The sequence below is a fragment of the Lissotriton helveticus genome, chromosome 5_1 (assembly GCF_964261635.1).
Source record: "Lissotriton helveticus chromosome 5_1, aLisHel1.1, whole genome shotgun sequence".
NCBI classification, from domain to species: domain Eukaryota; kingdom Metazoa; phylum Chordata; class Amphibia; order Caudata; family Salamandridae; genus Lissotriton; species Lissotriton helveticus.
In genome coordinates, this window is record NC_136065.1 from 2015186111 (window position 1) to 2015206559 (window position 20449).

At 47.5% G+C, this 20449-nt stretch overlaps 1 protein-coding gene across 1 annotated transcript in view; it reads right to left on the bottom strand.

The window, feature by feature from the left end:
* LOC144752847 (butyrophilin subfamily 1 member A1-like) overlaps positions 1-20449 on the bottom strand; it is a 662516-nt gene that overhangs the window by 73837 nt on the left and 568230 nt on the right. The window contains exon 7 of the mRNA XM_078640685.1: positions 4089-4115. Coding sequence (XP_078496811.1) covers positions 4089-4115 — 27 coding nt within the window. The remainder of the gene's footprint in view (positions 1-4088; positions 4116-20449) is intronic.

A 20449-nucleotide genomic window follows, 5' to 3' on the forward strand; every position in this document is an offset into this window, starting at 1 on the left:
CTCCGTGTCGCGGAGCCTGGGCAGAGGGCGGGCCATCTGTGGCCATCCGAGGCCAGAGGAGGCCGGGACGGGGGCACCCCCCTCGGTTCTGAACTAATAAGGAAGAAAAAAGACAAAAGGTACAGATACCCATTGACATTTCTCTGTTTCTTAGGTTCTTCACAAGCATCACTATAGTGGAACTGTTGAACTAATATTTGGTAGTTGATGCTGATTACGCTATGACCTCCCAGAGTGACTTGCTTAGGGGAACGATGGACTATTATATTAAGAGGGCAACATTCCCTATTGCCAGTGAACTAGAGAGAATAGATCGATCTCCAGCTATGGATAGTTCTCCCAGTATGTGTTCTCCTTCTCAGTCTGCCGATGCAGCTCCAGTTATATCACTTCTGGAGGAACTGAACAAAATGTGTAAATCCACGTATGCTCGCGTGGATTCAGGAAATGTGCAAATCAGTGCTCCTATTAGCCCAATAGCAATGACTAGTCTTCGGTCCAGCAGTCAAGTTCAGCTAACCCAAAGCACACAGGGTACCCCCCCTTATAACACGTCCAAAAGAAAACTCTCAATCTGTAGTGTCCCCTCAGGTCTTTTCTGCTAAAAGGAAGAGAGATGGGGTTAAATAAATGGGGAGTCAGGCCAAGCAACAAAAACTAAACCCAAATCTCCCACTACCCAACATTTCCAGCCCTGACACCTCAAAAACACCTATCATGCTTCTTTATTGGCCTCGATAGAAAACATGATGAAGTCAATACTATCCCCATTGATTGATAAAATGGCTAGCCTAGAGAATAGGCTCACGGTGTCGAGGAAGCAATCAAGGCCAATTCGTCACTTGTAAAAACTTTGGCAGGACCCTCTCAACCACAGCGCCCTGCCCTCACTGAAATGCCTAAAACCACGATTCAAAGTAAGATCACCCGTAATCAACTAGTAACCCTATATTTGAAAACTTCAAATCCTCCGAAAGCTGCCACAACAGCACGGAGTTCTTACCCTAGGGTAGGGCCGAACAAAGAAATGACATCACATAAGGGAACAGCCGTTAATCGTGACAATATGTCACTCAAAACTAGCCATCTACATTTGCCACCAGAGGCCGCTCCTATTGTGTGCGTCCTCTCGGGAATCCCAGAACTTATAAAGGGGAAACATGAAAGTCATCAGAACCTAAGAAATAAGGTTGTGTTCTTGCTAACCAAAAACAGACCTCTGCCACCCACCATCGATGGCACCATACTAAGCGTTAGAAGGGTGGGCTGGCTAGGACCTCTTCCTAAAGATATTGCGGGCGATTTGGTGCTTGTAAAATTTAGGGAATAACTACGTCGTCCCATATCTCCAATCTTGGCAGCCACAAATAGGAGATGGTCCTATATCTATCCGGGGCCTAAGTGAATTCTACCCTAGAACATTATATGTCCCATCGCAATGTCAAAAAGCACAGAGCAACCATCTGATGGACAGAAGTGGTCTTGTATCGAGTGGTGCCTTCATTTCCACATTTAATCAATTTGATCTACTATCTCGCTCTCCAATGATTAGCTGATTTATTCTATCAATTTAATCCCATTTTAACAGATGTTATTTTTATGAAATGAAATGTATTGGTGTATATTTATGTATTGTTGTTGCTTTTATGATTTTTATATCGAAATTGAATAAAGCTAATCGAATCGGATATTTAATACAATGATATTCATTACATCAATATTTTGGTCACAGTATTTTGGTATGAGGATATTTTGAGGGTTGATATTGTGTCAGTGAACCGTTGACAGATTGGTCAGTCATGCTCTTCCCTGCTGCGTCTATCTTTTTAATTTCTTTGTCTGGTGGGCTTGCCTGTTTTGCAAGTTTGCCCTTTTTTCTCGCTGTAGCGACCACCAGTGAATCAGGAGGCAGTTGGACTTCAATGTATGTGGGGTCAGTTGGAGATGACTAGTACTTTTTTATGATACGGGCCTTGACTAGTTCTTTAAAGATGTCACATGTGCACCTCATTATACCCTTAAGCATATGCAGATACTGTGTGGATCATTGGCTGGAGGAGAGGGTTTCAATTACGAAATCATATTCTATTTGCTCAGTGTGGAGCTTGACTTTATGGTATGCAGCTGCTTTACCTATGACAGCATCGTATACAGTGGTGTCATCTGGGGAGAGGGCTTTGTGGGGTAGAGATAGGGGTCTGTGTCTGACGGTGGTTCCATATTATATGTATCCCATGGGCCATCAAAGGTGGAATGGAGTACTGGTCTCCATCAGCCTTTTCTCCCTGAAAGAATGAATAGAACCCTTTGGAGAATATGGTGCTGGAAAAGGCGGTGAAGGTGGTGCAACAGGTGATGGTGGTGGACTGGGGTGCACTGAGCTAGTAGCTTTGCCAGCCTTTCTTCCTGTCCTTCAGCAGTACAGGAATGTCCAACGCCTCCTCAAATGTTAGCTGTCACTTAGTTGGTTGTGCACCAGTATAGGGAGGGCTTGTCAGGATTCGGACAGTATCCGGTTGTGTGTTGTACTTTTGTCTGGAGTCTATTTTTTCTTTGAGCTGTTGAATGATAGGCTCAACCGGTTTGGATCCGGCCTTTTTTGTTGTGCAAATGAGTAGTATTTCAGCTACAACACAGCTTTTGGCACCAAGGGCTTCAATGCTGAGGGTCTTGGGTCCGAAGGTGTCGGTTTCAGCATCAAGTAGGAATGATGATTCGGTGCCGACACTATAGGCTCCAATGTTTGGCTCAACTCTGATGGTGTGGGAGTCGTCTCAGGAGCATGGGTCTTCTGATGTGTCTTGGACGCAGAGCCAGGGCTGGGTGTTTCTGACACAGCTATTTGGTCAGTTCAGGGTGTTACACGACCATTTAGGATGGCCTGTTGGTGTTGGAGCCAGAATGGATTCAGTCCTGTACATACAGCTTGTTCCAGTGTGAGATCCTGCATCTCTAGTTTGGTGCCATCATCTGCTGCTGACCCAGGGCATAGACCTCCTCCTGAAGGTAATCTGGTACAAAGATGTGTAGTGTGTAGTTGGCACTGATCAGGACATCTAAAGTTGTCAAGCTCATCGATCATGCAGTGTTTTCTTGGACTAAAAGGATTTGCAGGCTTCGCAGGTTGCTTCCAGAGGGTACAGAGAGGCACAAGTTACACACCTGGTGTTGGTCGGTGCGGGGAAACTTGGCGTGGAAGCGAGGGCAAAACTCGAAGGGCATCCGTTCCATCCGCAGATGGACATGGTGCCCGCTGGTATCAAAGTAGGTTTGCCCCGAAGGGGACCACGGTTCTCCCCAACGAGACAGATTTTGATGAACGACTGAAACTGAAGAAGGATAGAGTACTAACCGTGCTCGAAACAATACCGACATTAGGCCTCAAAACCAGGTAATGACGATGTCGAGACAGAGCAGAAGAACACTCATCCGAACCTGAGGGCGGAAGAAAACAAATGAACAATGGAGCCATGACCATGCGCATTACCAGCAAGAGGAAGAGTCAACATACCTTGTACCTCAAAAGACTTCTTCAACAAAAAACAACTTGCACACATCTGAGCCCAACACTAGATGGTGTGATTATACTAAACCTGTTTTGCCTACAGCCACACATGACTCGAACCACAGTTTATTCCTTATTTTAAGCAGAAAATCTTTTGTATTAGGAGCACTGGTGAAAGACAGGCCGCTGAAGCCCCTATTTTGCAGCGTCCCCCTGCCCTTCAGAGGGGCTTCCATTCAGCCCAAGGTCAATAAATAGCTGTGAGTTAAGGGAGACTCTGGGGCCCCTCATCACATTCTGCAGGGGGAGGTCATGATTTTGTGTCAAGTCACTGATTTGGAGGGAATCCAGCAGTCAGCAAACACTACATATTTCAGAATAGGTATATGCTGGATGCAGCACTATGGCACAGAAATCCAGAGCATGTGGACTGAGGAAGTGACAACAATTAAATTAGTAATTACACATGACAGAAATAGCTCATGAATGAAGATCAAAACAATTACGTTTGATGGATATTGAGATTTCACAGTTGGAATATAAAAACAGAATATGGTCACTGTGTAAAACAGGCTCCACTTACTGGCGAAGCGCCGTGCTCGTCTCCAGTCTAAATGTGAACATAAAACAAATTCAACTAAGACTGATGCTAAAACAATTTGCCATACATTTACAACAAAGTAGAACAGATATCTGCATTGTGTTTCATTGACCTATTAAAATGAAGAAAATAAGTTTGATAATTTGACAACTTAGAGCGCTAGATGGGTATTGTTTATTGTATCAAAATTCAAAATGATAAATACGTCTTTCAAAGCAAGATTCAATTAACTGCTAGTGAATATAGTAGTGTAAAGTACCAGGTCTATTATGCTAGTAAGGTTTTGATGTGTCTCAAGCTACAATGAATGGGTTATAAAAAGGTGTTTTCTTACCTGAAAAGAATTTTAGACAGAAGAGAGCTAAGAGATGTAGTTAAATCTAGATTGGATAAGTCTAGGGTTACATCACTTAATGTGAAATGTCCCAGTTCCCCAATTTTTTGTTTGTTGTGTAGTAAGTCGGAGGGTTCTTATCTCAGACTGCTTTATATAAAATATGGAATTTAACATCAAAGAAATGTCAACTAATCGTTTCGTAAATTGTTTTAGATGTCATTATAGGGTTGGGTTTGTCTTATTGCCTGTCAAACCTTGACCACTTTGGAATACACTTGGGGTTTTCTTCCAAACGGGACTTAGCTACAAAAGGACATAAGCAAGAAATATAGAAATGCATATAATCCGTACTACGGGCACCAGATTTAACTATTTGTTGCTGTTATGAAACTATCGGGCCTCAGTAATGATGAGATTTTCGAAAATAATTATCAACTGTTTGTAACCCACTATGGGGAAAATAAGAATGTTGAACCAAAATACTGCATGGAAAACCCACTAAGGTGAATGTAATGAATTGAACTACAAATACCGCAATGCCTACGGGCGATGATGTTCAAATAGAGGTTTGCGGGGCGAAAAAATGAGGAGTTATCTGTAATGCTGACTTGATAAAAAATATAAAATGCAAATGAATATTATCACAGTATTGACTTGTATTATCGATATTATGTTTTAATGAAATAACACGTCCTCAACAAGCACGCATGTCCAAAAACGTTAATGGTCCAATATCTTTGACAGCCGTTGTAACCAAAGAATACACAAAGGATGTATAGTTGGTAGCTCACTATAATGATGGTAACAGTCATATATTTTTTCAACAAGTAGAATGGTGATATAACACTATGATGATATTAGACCAGCCTAAGATGGCGCCCGCATTCTGAATTCAATGAACTGATTGCTCGAGTCCTTCTACTATGTTAACACTGCAGTGCATGTATTGTCCCGTTTTTCGGAATCACACTGTGTGAACAAGCCGCTACGGCGGTGAAACGCGTAACGGTGGGCTTATGATATTTAATAAACCCCTAATTTGATTGCATCCTACGAGTGTTTTCTGTGTCAGCGGATCCTGAGAGCGCGAGTGGGAACGCCGTTTTTTCTGTATACCGTTTTTTCTGTATATTGGAAGCCGGTTTCTCTGCCGGACTCGTGACACCCTGAGGATTGGGGACACCATTATGGAGTTTTTTCGTTACAAATATATATATATATATAGATATATATATACAGGCATTACCTGTTGGCAGTCGCCAGTAGGTAGTTATAGTTAGGACCTATTATCCATAGGAGAACCGCAACATTCTATTGGCATTAACTTTGGCGTTGATTGATGAATCTTCTTGATATTTTCCAAACTTTTTGCCAGCTCAGTTCCGCTCCTTCCCTGAAAGTTTGTGAGTGATTGGTCAAGCAGCGGGGGCCGAGAAAAAAGGTCCCAAAAAGTTTTTCCCCGTGCAATTTCCCATAGGACCTTTAGACACGGCTACAGCCCGAACGGCTGAACGGAATTACACCAAATTTGGCAGAGAGTTAGTCCTCAGTTCCGACTTGTGCCTTTTGCTTATATGGTGTCAATTTGTACAGTAGTTCCTGAGAAAATGACGGTTAAAGTCCTTTATATATCTATGGGCGTACCCAAAGCACAGCCTGCACGCACCCTGCCGTGCAGCAGCTGCATGCTGATTGGCTGTCAACAGTCAAAATCAGAAAGTGTTGCCAGCCATCTTGTGCCTCGGTAGAACCAAGGCACAAAAAAAAACAAAAAAACGCCGCAAAATGCTAAAAGGGGGCAGGGTAGACACATCCTGACCCTTTAGGCCTGCTCAGGGGGTCCCACAAGGACCCCCAGGGCCAAATTATTTTTTTTAAAGACGTGATCGTCCCTAATCCCCACCCCCTCCTAGCACAACTCTGCAAAAGCGCCCCCTGGTGCGTTTGCAGAGGGGAAACGAACTCCCCTTGAATACTGGAGGTCCCTGGGGGTCAACTAGCCCATTAGGAACCTCCAGTTGTAACTGTAAATGTATAGTGCTTTTCCTACACTACAGCTGCGTAAAGTGTCAGAAGAGTTGTCTCCAGTGACGATGTGTGTGTAACTTTGCAATCACGCCGAAGGGCGCCAGGGCCCCTTGAGCGAGCTGTCCATCATAGAGGGTAAAGGGCGGGAAGACACTAGTGCACACTGCTAGTGTGTGCAGCGGGGCCAAACGGGCTGGGCTTCTAGGCGAGTTCACATGCCTCTTCTGCTTATAAAAGGTCAGAGAGCAGCAGAGCAGCAGATGAGGAGAAAGTAGCTCCTGCTCACAGGAACTGCACGGGGATTGCGCACGTGAAAGTTATGGATGGAAAGGCCTCCATCAAGCATCACAGCTAATTTTCGACAGTAGGTATGGGGAGAAAGCACACCTGCCGAGCCTCGACGAAGCTCACGTTTTTTGGGCTGATTAATGTGTTACTTAATTTGAGCTTTAACTCGGGCACCTGCTTTATTTATATTTGTAAGTGCTTCCTGTTGAGGTTTAATTTTGTGACAGGAGCATCGTGCCAGAATGAATCCTGCCCTGCATATTTCCTCAAAAAGTGGCCCCCGATTTGTGCGATACCTCTACTCAACTGGAGTACTTTCTACTGGCTAATCAGTAAGTGCTACCTTGTTGGGTAAATGTATAGTGCTTTTCCTACACTACAGCTGCGTAAAGTGTCAGAAGAGTTGTCTCCAGTGACAATGTGTGTGTAACTTTGCAACTACGCCGAAGGGCGCCGGGTTCCCTTGAGTGAGCTGTCCATCATAGAGGGTAAAGGGTGGTAAGACAGTGCACATTGCTCGTGTGTGCGGTGGGGCCAAATGGGCGGGGCTTCTAGACGAGTTCACATGCCTCTTCTGCTTATAAAAGGTCAGAGAGCAGCAGAGCAGCAGATGAGGAGAAAGTAGCTCCTGCTCACAGGAACTGCACGGGGATTGCGCTTGTGCAAAGGCCTCCATCAAGCATCACAGATTAATGTGTTACTGAATTCGAGCTATAACTCGGGCAACTGCTTTATTTATATCTGTAAGTGCTTCCTGTTGAGGTTAAATTTTGTGAAAGGAGCATCGTGCCAGAATGAATCCTGCCCTGCATATTTCCCCAAGAAGAGGCCACCGATTAAGCGATACCTCTACTCAACTGGAGTACTTTCTACTGGCTAATCAGTAAGTGCTACCTCGTTCGGTAAATGTATAGTGCTTTTCCTACAGTGCAGCTGCGTAAAGGTCCAGAAGATTTGCCTCCTGTGATCGTGTGCCAAAAAAAACAAAATCCGCCCGCGAGCAAAGTGTGCAAACACAGCAAATTCAGGGATACCATGGAGTATGTAGATATCTCCAGGAGCATCACACAATTCCTGACAAGCACCACGAGCTTTGTCATCTATGCCATTGAATGTAGTTGTAAACGTTGGTACATTAGGAGTCCTACCTGCACTGCAAAGAAAAGGGTCCTTGAACACCTTAGGCCCATCTCGAAAAACAACCCAAAGTATCCGGTGGCGCGTCATTTTTATTACAAACATTTCTCCAACACTGCTGAGCTAATGTACCTGATCCTAGAACAGATTCCCAAAAATCCCAGAGGAGGGGACAGGGTACTTACTCTTAGACAATGGGAATCAAAATACATTATTGATTTTCAAACTAAACACCCGGGGGGATTAAACATGGATGAGGAATTGGCAATACATCTAAAGCGTTACAGATGAAAGTTTCTCTTTTCTGTTTTGACAATTTACCCTACTCTTTGTCTTTCTGTGTGATACAGGATTAGATAATCGTGATCTGGTTATCCGCTTCTTCTGGAGGAGGAGTGTGCATTAGAAAAAATTGTTTTTAATTTGTGCATATATTGTCTTTGATAATGTCTGCTTAACACAGGATACACTCGATTTTAATGTGTGCTTTTTTCTTTTTTCTTTTGTTCTCTCTGCAGGCTGAAAAGGAAGGGGCCCACTCACTGGTATAGACCATCACAGGCAGCCTACCCTTTTCACCGAGACTGTTCCTGTCACTTCACTCCTTAATTGGGTATTGTCACTGAACTGTGTTCTACAGCACGGGTAACGGACAACTACATTCCTTTGTCATCATGCACATCACCGGTGTGTCCCAAATATGGACACACTCTAACTGTTGTTGCTGGATCACTTTGGGCACTTGTCCGGTACTGTGCGTGAGCCATATGGCATGCCAGTTCTCTGTTTTCCCAGACCTTCACGTCCTTGCTGTGAGCTGGGCACTTGCCCATGATTCGTACCTTATGTAACAGCTGGCATTGCAATTATACTTATAATCACTTAGATTATTATTATTATTTTTGACCACATAACCTTCAATCACCCCCACCCCCTTTCTTTTGTGAACAGCATTTATATTGCTGATTAGCACTCAAGTTTGGCATATTTGATGCTATTACAGCTACCGCTTAGTGCATACATATGTCATAGCATATCTTGCATTGGCATAACACTTGTGTCGAAGGTCGGGGGACCCAGTTGCTTTTTGACATATACTTCACGGGGCTTTAACAGCATCATGCAGCTCGTTGTGAAGCCTATAACGGTGACTTGAGTGAACTTTTGAAGTATTGGTTTGTGATAAAGATGAAACTTGAGCATAACATTGTATCTATTTTAGGATACCAATGACATATGATTTATTGTATGGTCTTATAACCATTTGGTTCAGATTGTATTTGTAAACCAGTACAACATGGCTGCCATTGTTGTGGGCATGTCCCATTTCTATGTTTACTGTCTGTACTCGTGAAAACTTTATTTAACTTTCACTTCACATGTGTTCTGTTCATGTGATCAGGGCTGTTTTACAGTCGAAACGCGTTGTGGATTAAAACCGGGATATACTAAACTGATGTCTTGCCTCATAACCTGAGAGCGTACTTTGAAACTTTTTTGTCTTTGGGATATATGAATGTATATATATCAATAAATATATATCTCAGTGAATATATATGCATATCAATGAATATATAAATATGTATATTAATGAATATTACAGAGTGTTAAAAAACAAATACAACAGACTTTTTCATAGTATTTTTTATTTTTTATTTTTTCCTTTTTATTCTTTACTCTTGTTCTCACGACAAATACTAATAATACAGTGGTACTGTCTACACCCACAGTCAACATGTGCTTTGCACTACACAGCACTTTTTCAGTGCTGTCACAAATTAAAAAATATGAAAATCAATTATTATTATAAAACTGAACACAATACCAAAACAACCCCTGAATTTTCCAATTCCTCTAAATCTCTTCTATACACATTAGTTTAACATTATAAGTTCTGGATTCTCATATATAATAAGAACCACCAGCAGTTTGAATCACCATCATCGTTCATTTCTAGACAATATTCATCAGTATTAAAAAACTTTAACGCATCATGTTAGCAAACAGCTTTACATATATTATCCACATGTCCTTGTACCTAAGGGACGCTCATAGCACATAGTTTATTCCTGCCCTATGTATTTGTTCATACCTGAACAGAAGCGCTTCTATTATTTAAGCATTGTCTGCAGGATACTCAATTTAAGAAACATAATTGACCTTATTGTTTCTGTTCTTTAGCCTTTCCACATATATTTGGTTTAGTGTGTACTAAGTCTTCAAATCTTAATCATCATCATACTACGTTAACATGTTTACGCGTTTTTATTCATTCGATTACAACTATCCTATACATCCTCTCCTGTGCAAAGAGGGAGTATACGAAGACGAGTTGCCATCATATTAAGTTAGCATGTTTACGCGTGTTTATGATAAATTGAATACACAACTTCTTTAGAGAAGAATTTATTATGTAATTAATCGTGCTTTCCCGCGAAAGTATTGGAAAATTACTATATCATGACCGAGACCCATTGAATATTTTAAGTAAAATTCTTCTAGTCATGTTTTCATTAGCATTTCCTAGTGTTAAATGAATGTTTGGTTATTAATCTTGGTAATTAATTAAATCTCTGTTGCAAAGATGTATTCCATAGCCCAAAAGGAAATACATGATTCATCCCCCTCATTGCTCGTAGTATTTATTCATAGTTTTTTTTTATTTAGTTTGAGGCTAAGAGACTAAGCGCCCCATTAGGATAGCGGGTGGAAAATCACCCCAACCGCCATGGAGGCGGAAAACAACCGCCTGCCGCGACCGCAGAAAAACCGGCGGTCAAATTAGGATCAACTGCCAAAAAAGACCATCCGCGGCGGTAGCGGGCTAACAAAAAATGCCCGACGTGGGCGGTGGCGTCAAAAAACCTCAGCGGCGGTCGGAAACGCAGCGGAAAAGCTACAACCCACCGCAAGCAAAGCGGAGACACCGTACCGGAAATTAGGCTATCCCTGATTGTCCCGCGGTACGATCCGCTGTTTCCGACCGCCGCGGTCGCACACAGGGGTGAATGGGAGAGACAGCGGAAGAGCAGCAGCATAGCCACCGCAGCGGACGGTACATGAAAAACATGGTAGACGATGCCAAAACACCGCAACAATGCCAAACTTAGCACAAATCAAAGTAGCCATACCCTCCAAATACACAAAGCACATACCAATGAAAAAAAAATGCCAAAAAAACTTACATTTTCCAGGACAACACCCACAACACACCTCACAGAAAAATCCCGTTTGGACACACCCACACAGCTGAGTATAAAACCAGCCCCATTACTGACCACAATCCTTTGCAACACTTCAGAAGAGAAGGGCATACACCAGATCTGACAGGAGAGGCAAAAGAACATAGCACACACACCACCACCACCGCCACTACCACCATCACACCAGCACCAACCAACCCCCAGCACACAACACACCTCACACATCAACACCACACCCACCACACACATCCCTGCACCCAAAAACACTACAAACACCACGCACCATGGCAGCACATAAAATGCCCAAATTCACAGAGAGTGAGTTGACAGTCATGGTCAATTTGATAGTGAGAGTGGAACCACAACTGTTTGGTAGCCTGGTCCAACAGACCCCATTAGTCACAAGGACACAAATGTGGGAAAGGATAGTTCAAAGGGTCAATGCAGTAGGGACCACCCCGCGATCCAAGAAGGAGATCATGAAGCGGTGGCATGATCTCAAGAGGGTTACAAAGAGAGGAGAAGCAAGAACCGGGAGCTGGCTGACAAGACTGGTGGTGGCCCTCCCATTTCACCAAAACCATTCACACCATGGGAGGAGAAGGTGCATGCCATACTGCATCCTGAGAGTCTCACAGGAGTAGCCGGGAGAGTGGAGGCTGGTAAGTGCAAACAAATGTTAACCAACACACTGATATGTACATCCTTGCACAACCCAAACACCATTGCATTTTCCACCCTCAACTAATAGGTAGCTAGCCATCTTACTTGGGAGGCCCTGATTGGGGGTAGGAGGCCTGTACCATGACTCCCACCATGCCCCCTGTCCCACACCTGAGCAGGATAGAGGCCTCCCCCACCCAGGAGCATGTGTGAACCATTGTACTGTCCACCCTCACCTAGCAGGTAGGTAGCCATCTTGCTTGGGAGGCTTGTTTGAGGGTGGGAGGCCTGCACTACCACTCCCACCATGACCCTGTCCCACAGCCTACCAAGATGGAGCCCTCCCCCAACACAACCCAGAAGCATGTGTCAGCCATTGCATTGTTCACCAAACAAACTTACAGGTAGGTAGCCATCTTCCCTGTTCTGGCTGTTTGGGGGTGGGAGGACTATACCACGTCTCCCATCCTGCCCCCTGTCCCACACCTGAGCAGGATAGGGGCCTCCCCCACCCAGGAGCATGTGTCAGCCATTGCACTGATCACCCTCACCTATTAGGTAGGAAACCATCTTGCCTGTACTGGCTGTTTGGGGGTAGGAGGGCTTTACCACGACTCCCACCATGCCCCCTGTCCCACACCTTAGCAAGATAGAGGCCTCCCCCACCCAGGAGCATGTTAGCCATTGCAATGTTCACCCTCACCTAACAGGTAGGTAGCCATCTTGCTTGGGAGGCGTGTTTAGGGGTGGGATGCCTGCACTACCACTCCCACCATGTCCCCTGTCCCACAGCCTACCAAGATGGAGCCCTCTCCCAACACCACCCAGAGCATGTGTCAGCCTTGCATTGCTCACCAAACAAACTTAAAGGTAGGTAGCCATCTTCCCTGTTCTGGCTGTTTGGGGGGTGGGAGGCCTGTACCACGACTCCCACCATGCCCCCTGTCCCATACCTGAGCAGGATAGAGGCCTCCCCCACCCAGGAGCATGTGTCAGCCATTGCACTGTTCACCATCACCTAACAGGTAGGTAGCCATCTTGCTTGGGAGGCTTCTTTGGGGGTGGGAGGCCTGCACTACCACTCCCGCCATGCCCCCTGTCCCTCACCCCAGCAGCATGGAGGCCTCTCCCACCCAGGAGCACCTGGAAGCCATTGCACTGTTTGCCAAACAAACTTACAGGTAGGTAGCCATCTTCACTAGTCTGGCTGTTTATGGGTGGGAGACCTGCATCACTAAACACAGCACCAATTGCATGCAATGCATCGATACCTGACATATACAAGTACTTGTTGTTACTCTGCACCATGTAATAACGCCCAGTATTGCACTTAATAATAATACTGAAGTTGTCTCAATTGTGTAGTGTACAGACAGTGGAGGACACACAGCTAACAGAATACTTGCACCGTGCCCAACACTGACCATTCCCCATCTAATCCACAGGTGATGAAGAACTTGCTGCTGAGGACAACAACGACCAGCAGAGCCAGTCTCCACCCCCGGTACATGGACTCTCGGATGTTGACACCCAGGATAGCTTGGACGATGAGCTCCAGGCCGGCCCATCTGGTGTGCCAGGGACCAACAGGTCCCAGGCCACCATCCTCCCCACCACCACGTCTGCTGTAACAACAACAATATAGCAGACCCCTGCAGTCACGACCTGTGCCTCCACCACTGCCACCTCTGCCACCACCACCACCACCTTCAGGACCACCTGCAGCACCCTCCCTGTCCCAGGGGATGACCAGGACACAACAACGACTGTGGAGGGCAGGGAGAGTGTGCGTGGACCGACCGTGGTGAGGCAACAGGTCCGTAGCAGCAGGGCAGGTGGGAGGGCCAGGGTCACCCCCAGACCTCAGGAGGTTGGCACACCATCCCTGGACAACTTCACCAGAGTCATCAGGGCATAATAACAGGTCCAGGGACAAAGTGGCCGGTCTGATGAACTATTATGTGAGCTCATCCTGCTGATGAGGTCCCGTTGACACACACATTGGACAAATGGTGGACCTCATGCCCCAGCAAGCGGCATTACTGAGGGACAGGCCTGAGTCCCAAACAACACCTCTGCCCCCTCTGTTGTGCTGCAGGATGACAGTGCACCATTTTCCCCGGTGGCCACATAGAGGGGTGAGTCCTCAGACGCCGCTGGCCATGCAGCAGGCCCCCCTGCCAAAGCAATCAAGGGGGTGTCCAAATAAGAGCCTGGGTGTCTCTGGAGGCAAACCATAAGCCACACGCCTGTCATGGAGCTAGCCCTGATGGCAACCCTCTTCCCGACTGCATTGACTGTTTGGACTGTCCTTCCCCACACTGCCATGCGAATGGTACCTGTCTGTTGGACTTGGTCACCACATCTGTATACGTTCACATGTGAAATGTCACTGCCACATTTCCACACACAGGTGACTCAAAATGTGCCTGTATGTACCAACCGCGCATAGCCCTTCACAACAGACAATGTACAAGTCGTACCTCTTCACCCACATTTAAAGTGAAGTAGCGGGTGATGAGCTGTTGACGCATGTCAACTCCTTCCTCCTCTCCACTGTACTCATCACTGGACTCAGGTCCTTGGGCAGGCGGGGGCCTTGGGTCCTTACCATCATCCAGGAGCAGGGGAATCCCCTTGTGAATGGCCATGTTGTGCAGCATACAGCATGCCACAATGACCTTGCAGACCTTCCCAGACAAGTATGACAGTGCACCTCCAGTCCTGTCAAGGCAGCAGAATCTTGACTTGGGCAGGCCAAAAGGCCGCTCAATGACACGTCGGGTCCTGCCATGAGCTTCATTGTACCTGACGTCAGCCGGGGTCCTGGGATTCCGTAGTGGGCTCAGCAGCCATGGACGAATGGGATATGCAGAGTCACCTGTGAATGACAAACACACATTGCAATGTTGCACAGGCAGAGGGCAGCAGGTCACACACACAGCACGCCATATCCCTAGGCATACTCACCCACAATCCAAGCATGCTCGGGAAGCAGATTTGCCATAATCCGGGGCACCATGCTATTCCTCAGTATGTATGAATCATGGTCTGAGCAGGGGAATCTTGCACACACATGTGATATGGTCATGTGCACACTACCTGCACATTCATCGAATGATAATGTTTACGATTTCTAAAAAAGTGCTCAGCGACTGTGGTGTCACCAGACCTACATGGGTGCAATCGATGGCACCAACAACATGGGGGATGTGCCCAAGGAGATAGAAGTCACCCTTCACACTGGCCAATTCTGCTCCCCTGGGGAAATGTATCGATCCTTATATATCATCATGGCTGCAAGAACATCCCTGAGCACCAGGCTGAACATGGGTTGCGACATCCCTGCAGCGCTGGCCTTGGTCTCCTGGAAGGAACTAGTTGCAAAAAAGTGGAGGGCTGCCATTACTTTGTATGTGGGTGTGAATGCTGTTAGGTAGTGGCGACGAGTCTGCAGGTGAGGCTCCAACAGATCACAAAGGGTCTTCAGTGTCGATCGGTTGAGGCGAAATTTGCGAGTGATCGCTATATCCTCCATGTCCTCCAGCACTGTCAAGTGACATATGAGATTAGGACTCCTCCTAGTTGAGATGTAAATGGACAAATGTCAATGACAACCATCATGAGATGGCCACAGCACATACTGTTAAGGATGTCACGGAAAACCAAAGACTGCCATGAGAGATGCGTGGCACACCAGGTTACATGGGTGGACCTTTGAGACACAGAGGGCACACCTCTCCATTTACAGTACACAAGTGCCGCAAACAACACATAGATCAATGGGAATGCACACATACAGAATCCCAGATTCCACAAGTGCACGCCTCGTACCGTACCACCCACAAAAGTGTGTAAAATGACCATGACTGTCTCATACCCATCTGCTGTACCTGTCATACCTCAATGCATCATGTGAACTTGGTACACAGCAACAGCCCAATGATCACAGTAGCTGGAAAACTGTCACTTGTGTGCATGAGCTGATATGGTAGCACAAGTAAGTAACAACACCATACAGTGAGACAAGCCTTGCCAAGGTCAGCACTGACCCACAACTCATTGATTTGTCACACATTATTGACATCAGCTTAACACTGTGAAGCATCATCAAACATCAAATGCATAGGTGACATGGCAGGGACCACAGACCAATGTGCATCACACATAACGTGCGTACACCTGTGAATTATATGGAATAATGGCATTGTGTGCACAATGATTTGCCCTTAACCATGTTGCTGCTGTGCACTGATGGAGTGTTCACGATGGACATTACCATTGCATGTGCCCAAAATTGCGGTAGCTACCGTCTGGCAACGGCGGTGTGATGCCATCACCACCCCCTTCACAAGCGCGGTAGCCTTTGGCATGGAGACATGGGTAGATGGCGGTGGGCATGCTCCACCACCCAAATCACGGTAGCAACCGCCTGGCAAAGGCAGTGTGACACCAGCACCACCCCCTTCACAAGTGCGGTAGCCATTGGCATAGAGACATGGGTAGATAGCAGTGGGCATGCTCCGCCCCCCCAAATCGTGGTACCTACCGCATGGCTACGGCGGTGCGACACCGCCATGGGGCATTGCCTAGAGCCAATGGGAGCGATGATTGCGGTGGCATGATGCAGTTTTGAAAATTGCAGAAGGCGTGCTCCGCCACCGCGGAGGCGGTCATTGGATTCTTTTGAACGATGCACCATTGCGGTAGCCCACCCCGGGCCCCTGCGGTGCATCACCGCCATGGAGCATTGCCTACAGCCAATGGGAGCGATGATTGCGGTGGCATGATGCAGTTTTGGAAATCGCGGTAGGCATGCTCGGCCACCGCGGAGGCGGGCATTGGATGCTTTTGAATGAGGCAGACCTGCACAACCAATTGTTGTAGCTTTGCACCTTCATTCACACTGAATAGTAGATATGCCCCATCTCAGCCCAGTATAATTGCACATGTACACACTTCTGTAAGTGGATATTTTGTTGGTGAGTCCATGTGCCCCGAGGCCATACACATAAAAACACATATGTTCACAGGACATGCTCATTGAATGCTGTCCAGTCATGCACACAGTGTTTCTAGACACAGACACAGGTAGATATGTGATGTATGTAGTGGACACACATGCATGGGACTGGTGATGTCTGCTAGCCACTGAGGGGTTTCAGTGCAGTCAGCCTGCATGTGTGTGAGATTATCAGGGACCCTCTACGCCCTCATGTATGCATGCAATCACATATGTTTGGCCCATGTAGAGTGCCCTTGTGAGGTGTCCCCCAGTTTGTGATGGAGGGAGATGACAATAGGTCCTGAGTCTGTGTCTTGCTACTGTACTGACAGATGTTGGTTCATGACACTGTGTAACTGGTCATTTACCCTTCTTTTCTCCCATACCTGCAGCTCAAGGTACACAAGCGTAAGGCCGTGTGGAGGGCCATTTCAGCAAAGGTGCGAGCCCTGGGGGTATCCAACCAACGACGCACCCACTGCCACAAGAGGTGGGACGACATCAGCCGGCTGGCAAAGAACGTGGCAGATATGACATTGGGGCTGCAACCTCGCACTGGGCGTTTGGCATGGGGTAACTTAACACCACTGATGGTCTGCATATTGGCAGTGACTAATCCGGAGCTGGATGCACGTCTGATGGAGCTTCGCCAGCAAGGTAGGGGTGAGTATTTGGGGAGAGTGACTTTGGCTGGGAGTGGATGCATGTGTACAGGGCCTGTGGCTGCGGTGGCCCATGTGATGCTCGTGTGGTGGTGTTGTGCTGTGTCATGTGAGTGGCTGCTTGGATGTGTGCTAGTGTCAGGCACTGTGCCAAACTGGCCTTACAAAGCTGATCCTCCCTGCTGTGCTTTCTCATAGCCAGATGTGTTAGGATCCACATGATCATTCAGCATTAGGATAGTGTTGGGAATCTATTAGGGGGTGAACAGCAGGGTCCACTATCAGAGTGTGACTTCATGTATGCCTACTTTTCATGCACCATGATCGGTGAGGCCCACACATCTGACAACAAGGTGCCCCAGAGTACCACATGGTGCTTGGTATGGCCTACTTGGCATTGTGGACTGTCATGTCCTAATAGGTGTGTGTGTTGTCTCCTCCTGTTCCCTCAAGGTCTGTCAGTGACAATGAGTGTTGGGACATGATAGGTGTGGGCAGGGCAAGTTGTGTGTCTGGTACACTTAATCCACGGGCAGGGTGTTGTGCTGTGTGGCCTCAACATGGCTCAGTCATGGCAGATATTCAGTGTTACAGGCACTGTTGTGGTCTATGTAGTGTGATGCTGTAATGTGATTGCAGGGTGTGGTGGTCACCATGTTGATTTGGGCATCCCCTGTACTGCATTGATTGGATTGCTTTGTCCTGATGATGACAGTAACACAACCCTGCATCTCTCTCTCATGCAGGAAACCAGTAGTGGCGAGAGTAGCACCATAGCTGCACCGGAGGCCAGTGACACAGAGCTCACCAGTGCATCTGAAGGGGACCGTAGTATGCAGAAGGAATCCGTGGCTGAAACACAGAGTACTACATCATCTGATGCCAGTGGTGATGCATCCATGTTGGCAGCCACAGGGGATGGGGAGTCTGCAACATCATCTACCACTCAGCGGCCAGTGCCCAGCCTCCCATCCACTTCATCTGGTGCTGCCCATGTCCGTGTCAGTAAGAGGGGACCAGTTACATTCACACCCGGCAACGCTGAGCCTGCACCTGTCCTCCCTGCTGCCCTCAGTGCTGAGTCTGTAGAGCTCCTGCACCAGCTTTGTGTGGGCCAGACCGCCCTGCTCAATGCCTTCAGTGACCATGACAAGAAATTAGGCCAGGTTGCCTACATGGAGGTCATACACTCTGACGTGGGCATACACTCTGACGTGGGTGGGCTACACCGTACAGTCCAGGCTTTGTCATCCGCAATGACATCTGCCCTTCAACAGGCACATGCTCCCATTCCTGCTCAGGTGCCTTTGTTCACCCCCCAGTCAGTGGCCACATCAGAGGGCAGTGACCACGGTTTGCATGCGTCACAGACACGATACAGCACAAGGAGCACACAGCAGACACAACCCAAGCGGTCCCGCCCACAGACACCATCCCCACAGAAGAGCAGAGCCACCCCAGAATGCAAGGACAGGAGCCCGTCAGGGAAGGGCAAGGCCGAAAAAGCAATGAGCCTGACATCAGGCCCACATGCCTCAGAGGCATCACCAGCAAAGGACTCTCCTAAATCTCTCCAAATCTTCACACAGAGCTAGGCATGCAGTATCTGTGCCCACTGAGGAGGTACAGGGCAAAGGGCAACATCCCCCCACCACATCAACTCCAATTCCAAGCCCAGTGAAGCAGGTGGAGGAGGGCACTGTAGGGGCCACCCCTGGCAAAGAGGCAAAGGAGGACACTGTAGGTGGGAAACCTGGCAAACAGGGGAAGGTGGTCCAGAGGCGTAACCACACAAAGCATTCCACAGGATCCAGCACGTCACCAGAGGTAGTGCCAGTGTCTGCAGCTGATGTGGGACTCTTGGTGTGTGTGCCTGTTGTGTCATCACCAGTTCCCAGTAACCCCAAGACAGGGAATCCATTTCGTATTCCCAAAAATTGGAAGGGCACCCCTCCAACCTCTCCCACTCACACTGTGTCACAGGTCTGCATGACTCCACCTCCACGTGCCACTATACCACCTGGTCCAAACAGCCCTCCAGCTTGCAAAACCACTGATAGCCCTACATCACCTACGCCTCTGTCTCCCCAGTCAAGTGTTCCTACTGTCCCCGACACACAGCCAGCTCCAAGTCCACCTGACAGCCAAATGTGAGTGGCAGTCCCCCTCGTACACCTGTCTCTCATACAGGTGTGCTAGTCCTGCCCATTGTTTGCCACCTGGGTGTGTTGCTGGTCATTGAAGGGTACAGTCAAACACACTCACTGTGCAGCTTCTCATCTCCTGACTCCGCATTTCTCCCTGGCCACTGAAATTGTCATTCACTGCTGTGTTTGACTCTCCCCTGTGCAGCCTCTCATGTACTTGCTGTGCCACCTGCCATGTACACTGGGCCTGTTGCTCTGCTGTGTTAGACTCTCACCTGTGCAGGCTCACGTGTACTTGCTGTGCCACCTGCCATGGACACTGGCCCAGTTGCTCTGCTGTGTTGTGCTCTCCCCTGTGCCATGGACACTGGCCCTGTTGCTCTGCTGTGTTGGACTCTCCCCTGTGCAGCCTCTCATGTACTTGCTGTGCCACTTGCCATGGACACTGGCCGAGTTGATCTGCTGTGTTGTGCTCTCCCCTGTGCCATGGACACTGGCCCTGTTGCTCTGCTGCGTTGTGCTCTCCCCTGTGCCATGGACGCTAGCCCTGTTGCTCTGCTGTGTTGGACTCTCCCATGTGCAGCCTCTCATGTACTTGTTGTGCCACCTGCCATGGACACTGGCCCTGTTGTTCTGCTGTGTTGTGCTCTCCCCTGTGCCATGGACACTGGCCCTGTTGCTCTGCTGGACTCTCCCCTGTGCAGCCTCTCATTTACTTGCTGTGCCACCTGCCATGGACAATGGCCCTGTTGCTCTGCTGTACTCATGACATCTCAAATAACATCACGGATGACATCATTCAGTGAATGTGTGTTTTTCTGAAAATTAAATCTGTTTTATATATGTACATCTCAAGGTCGATGGAAGAATAAA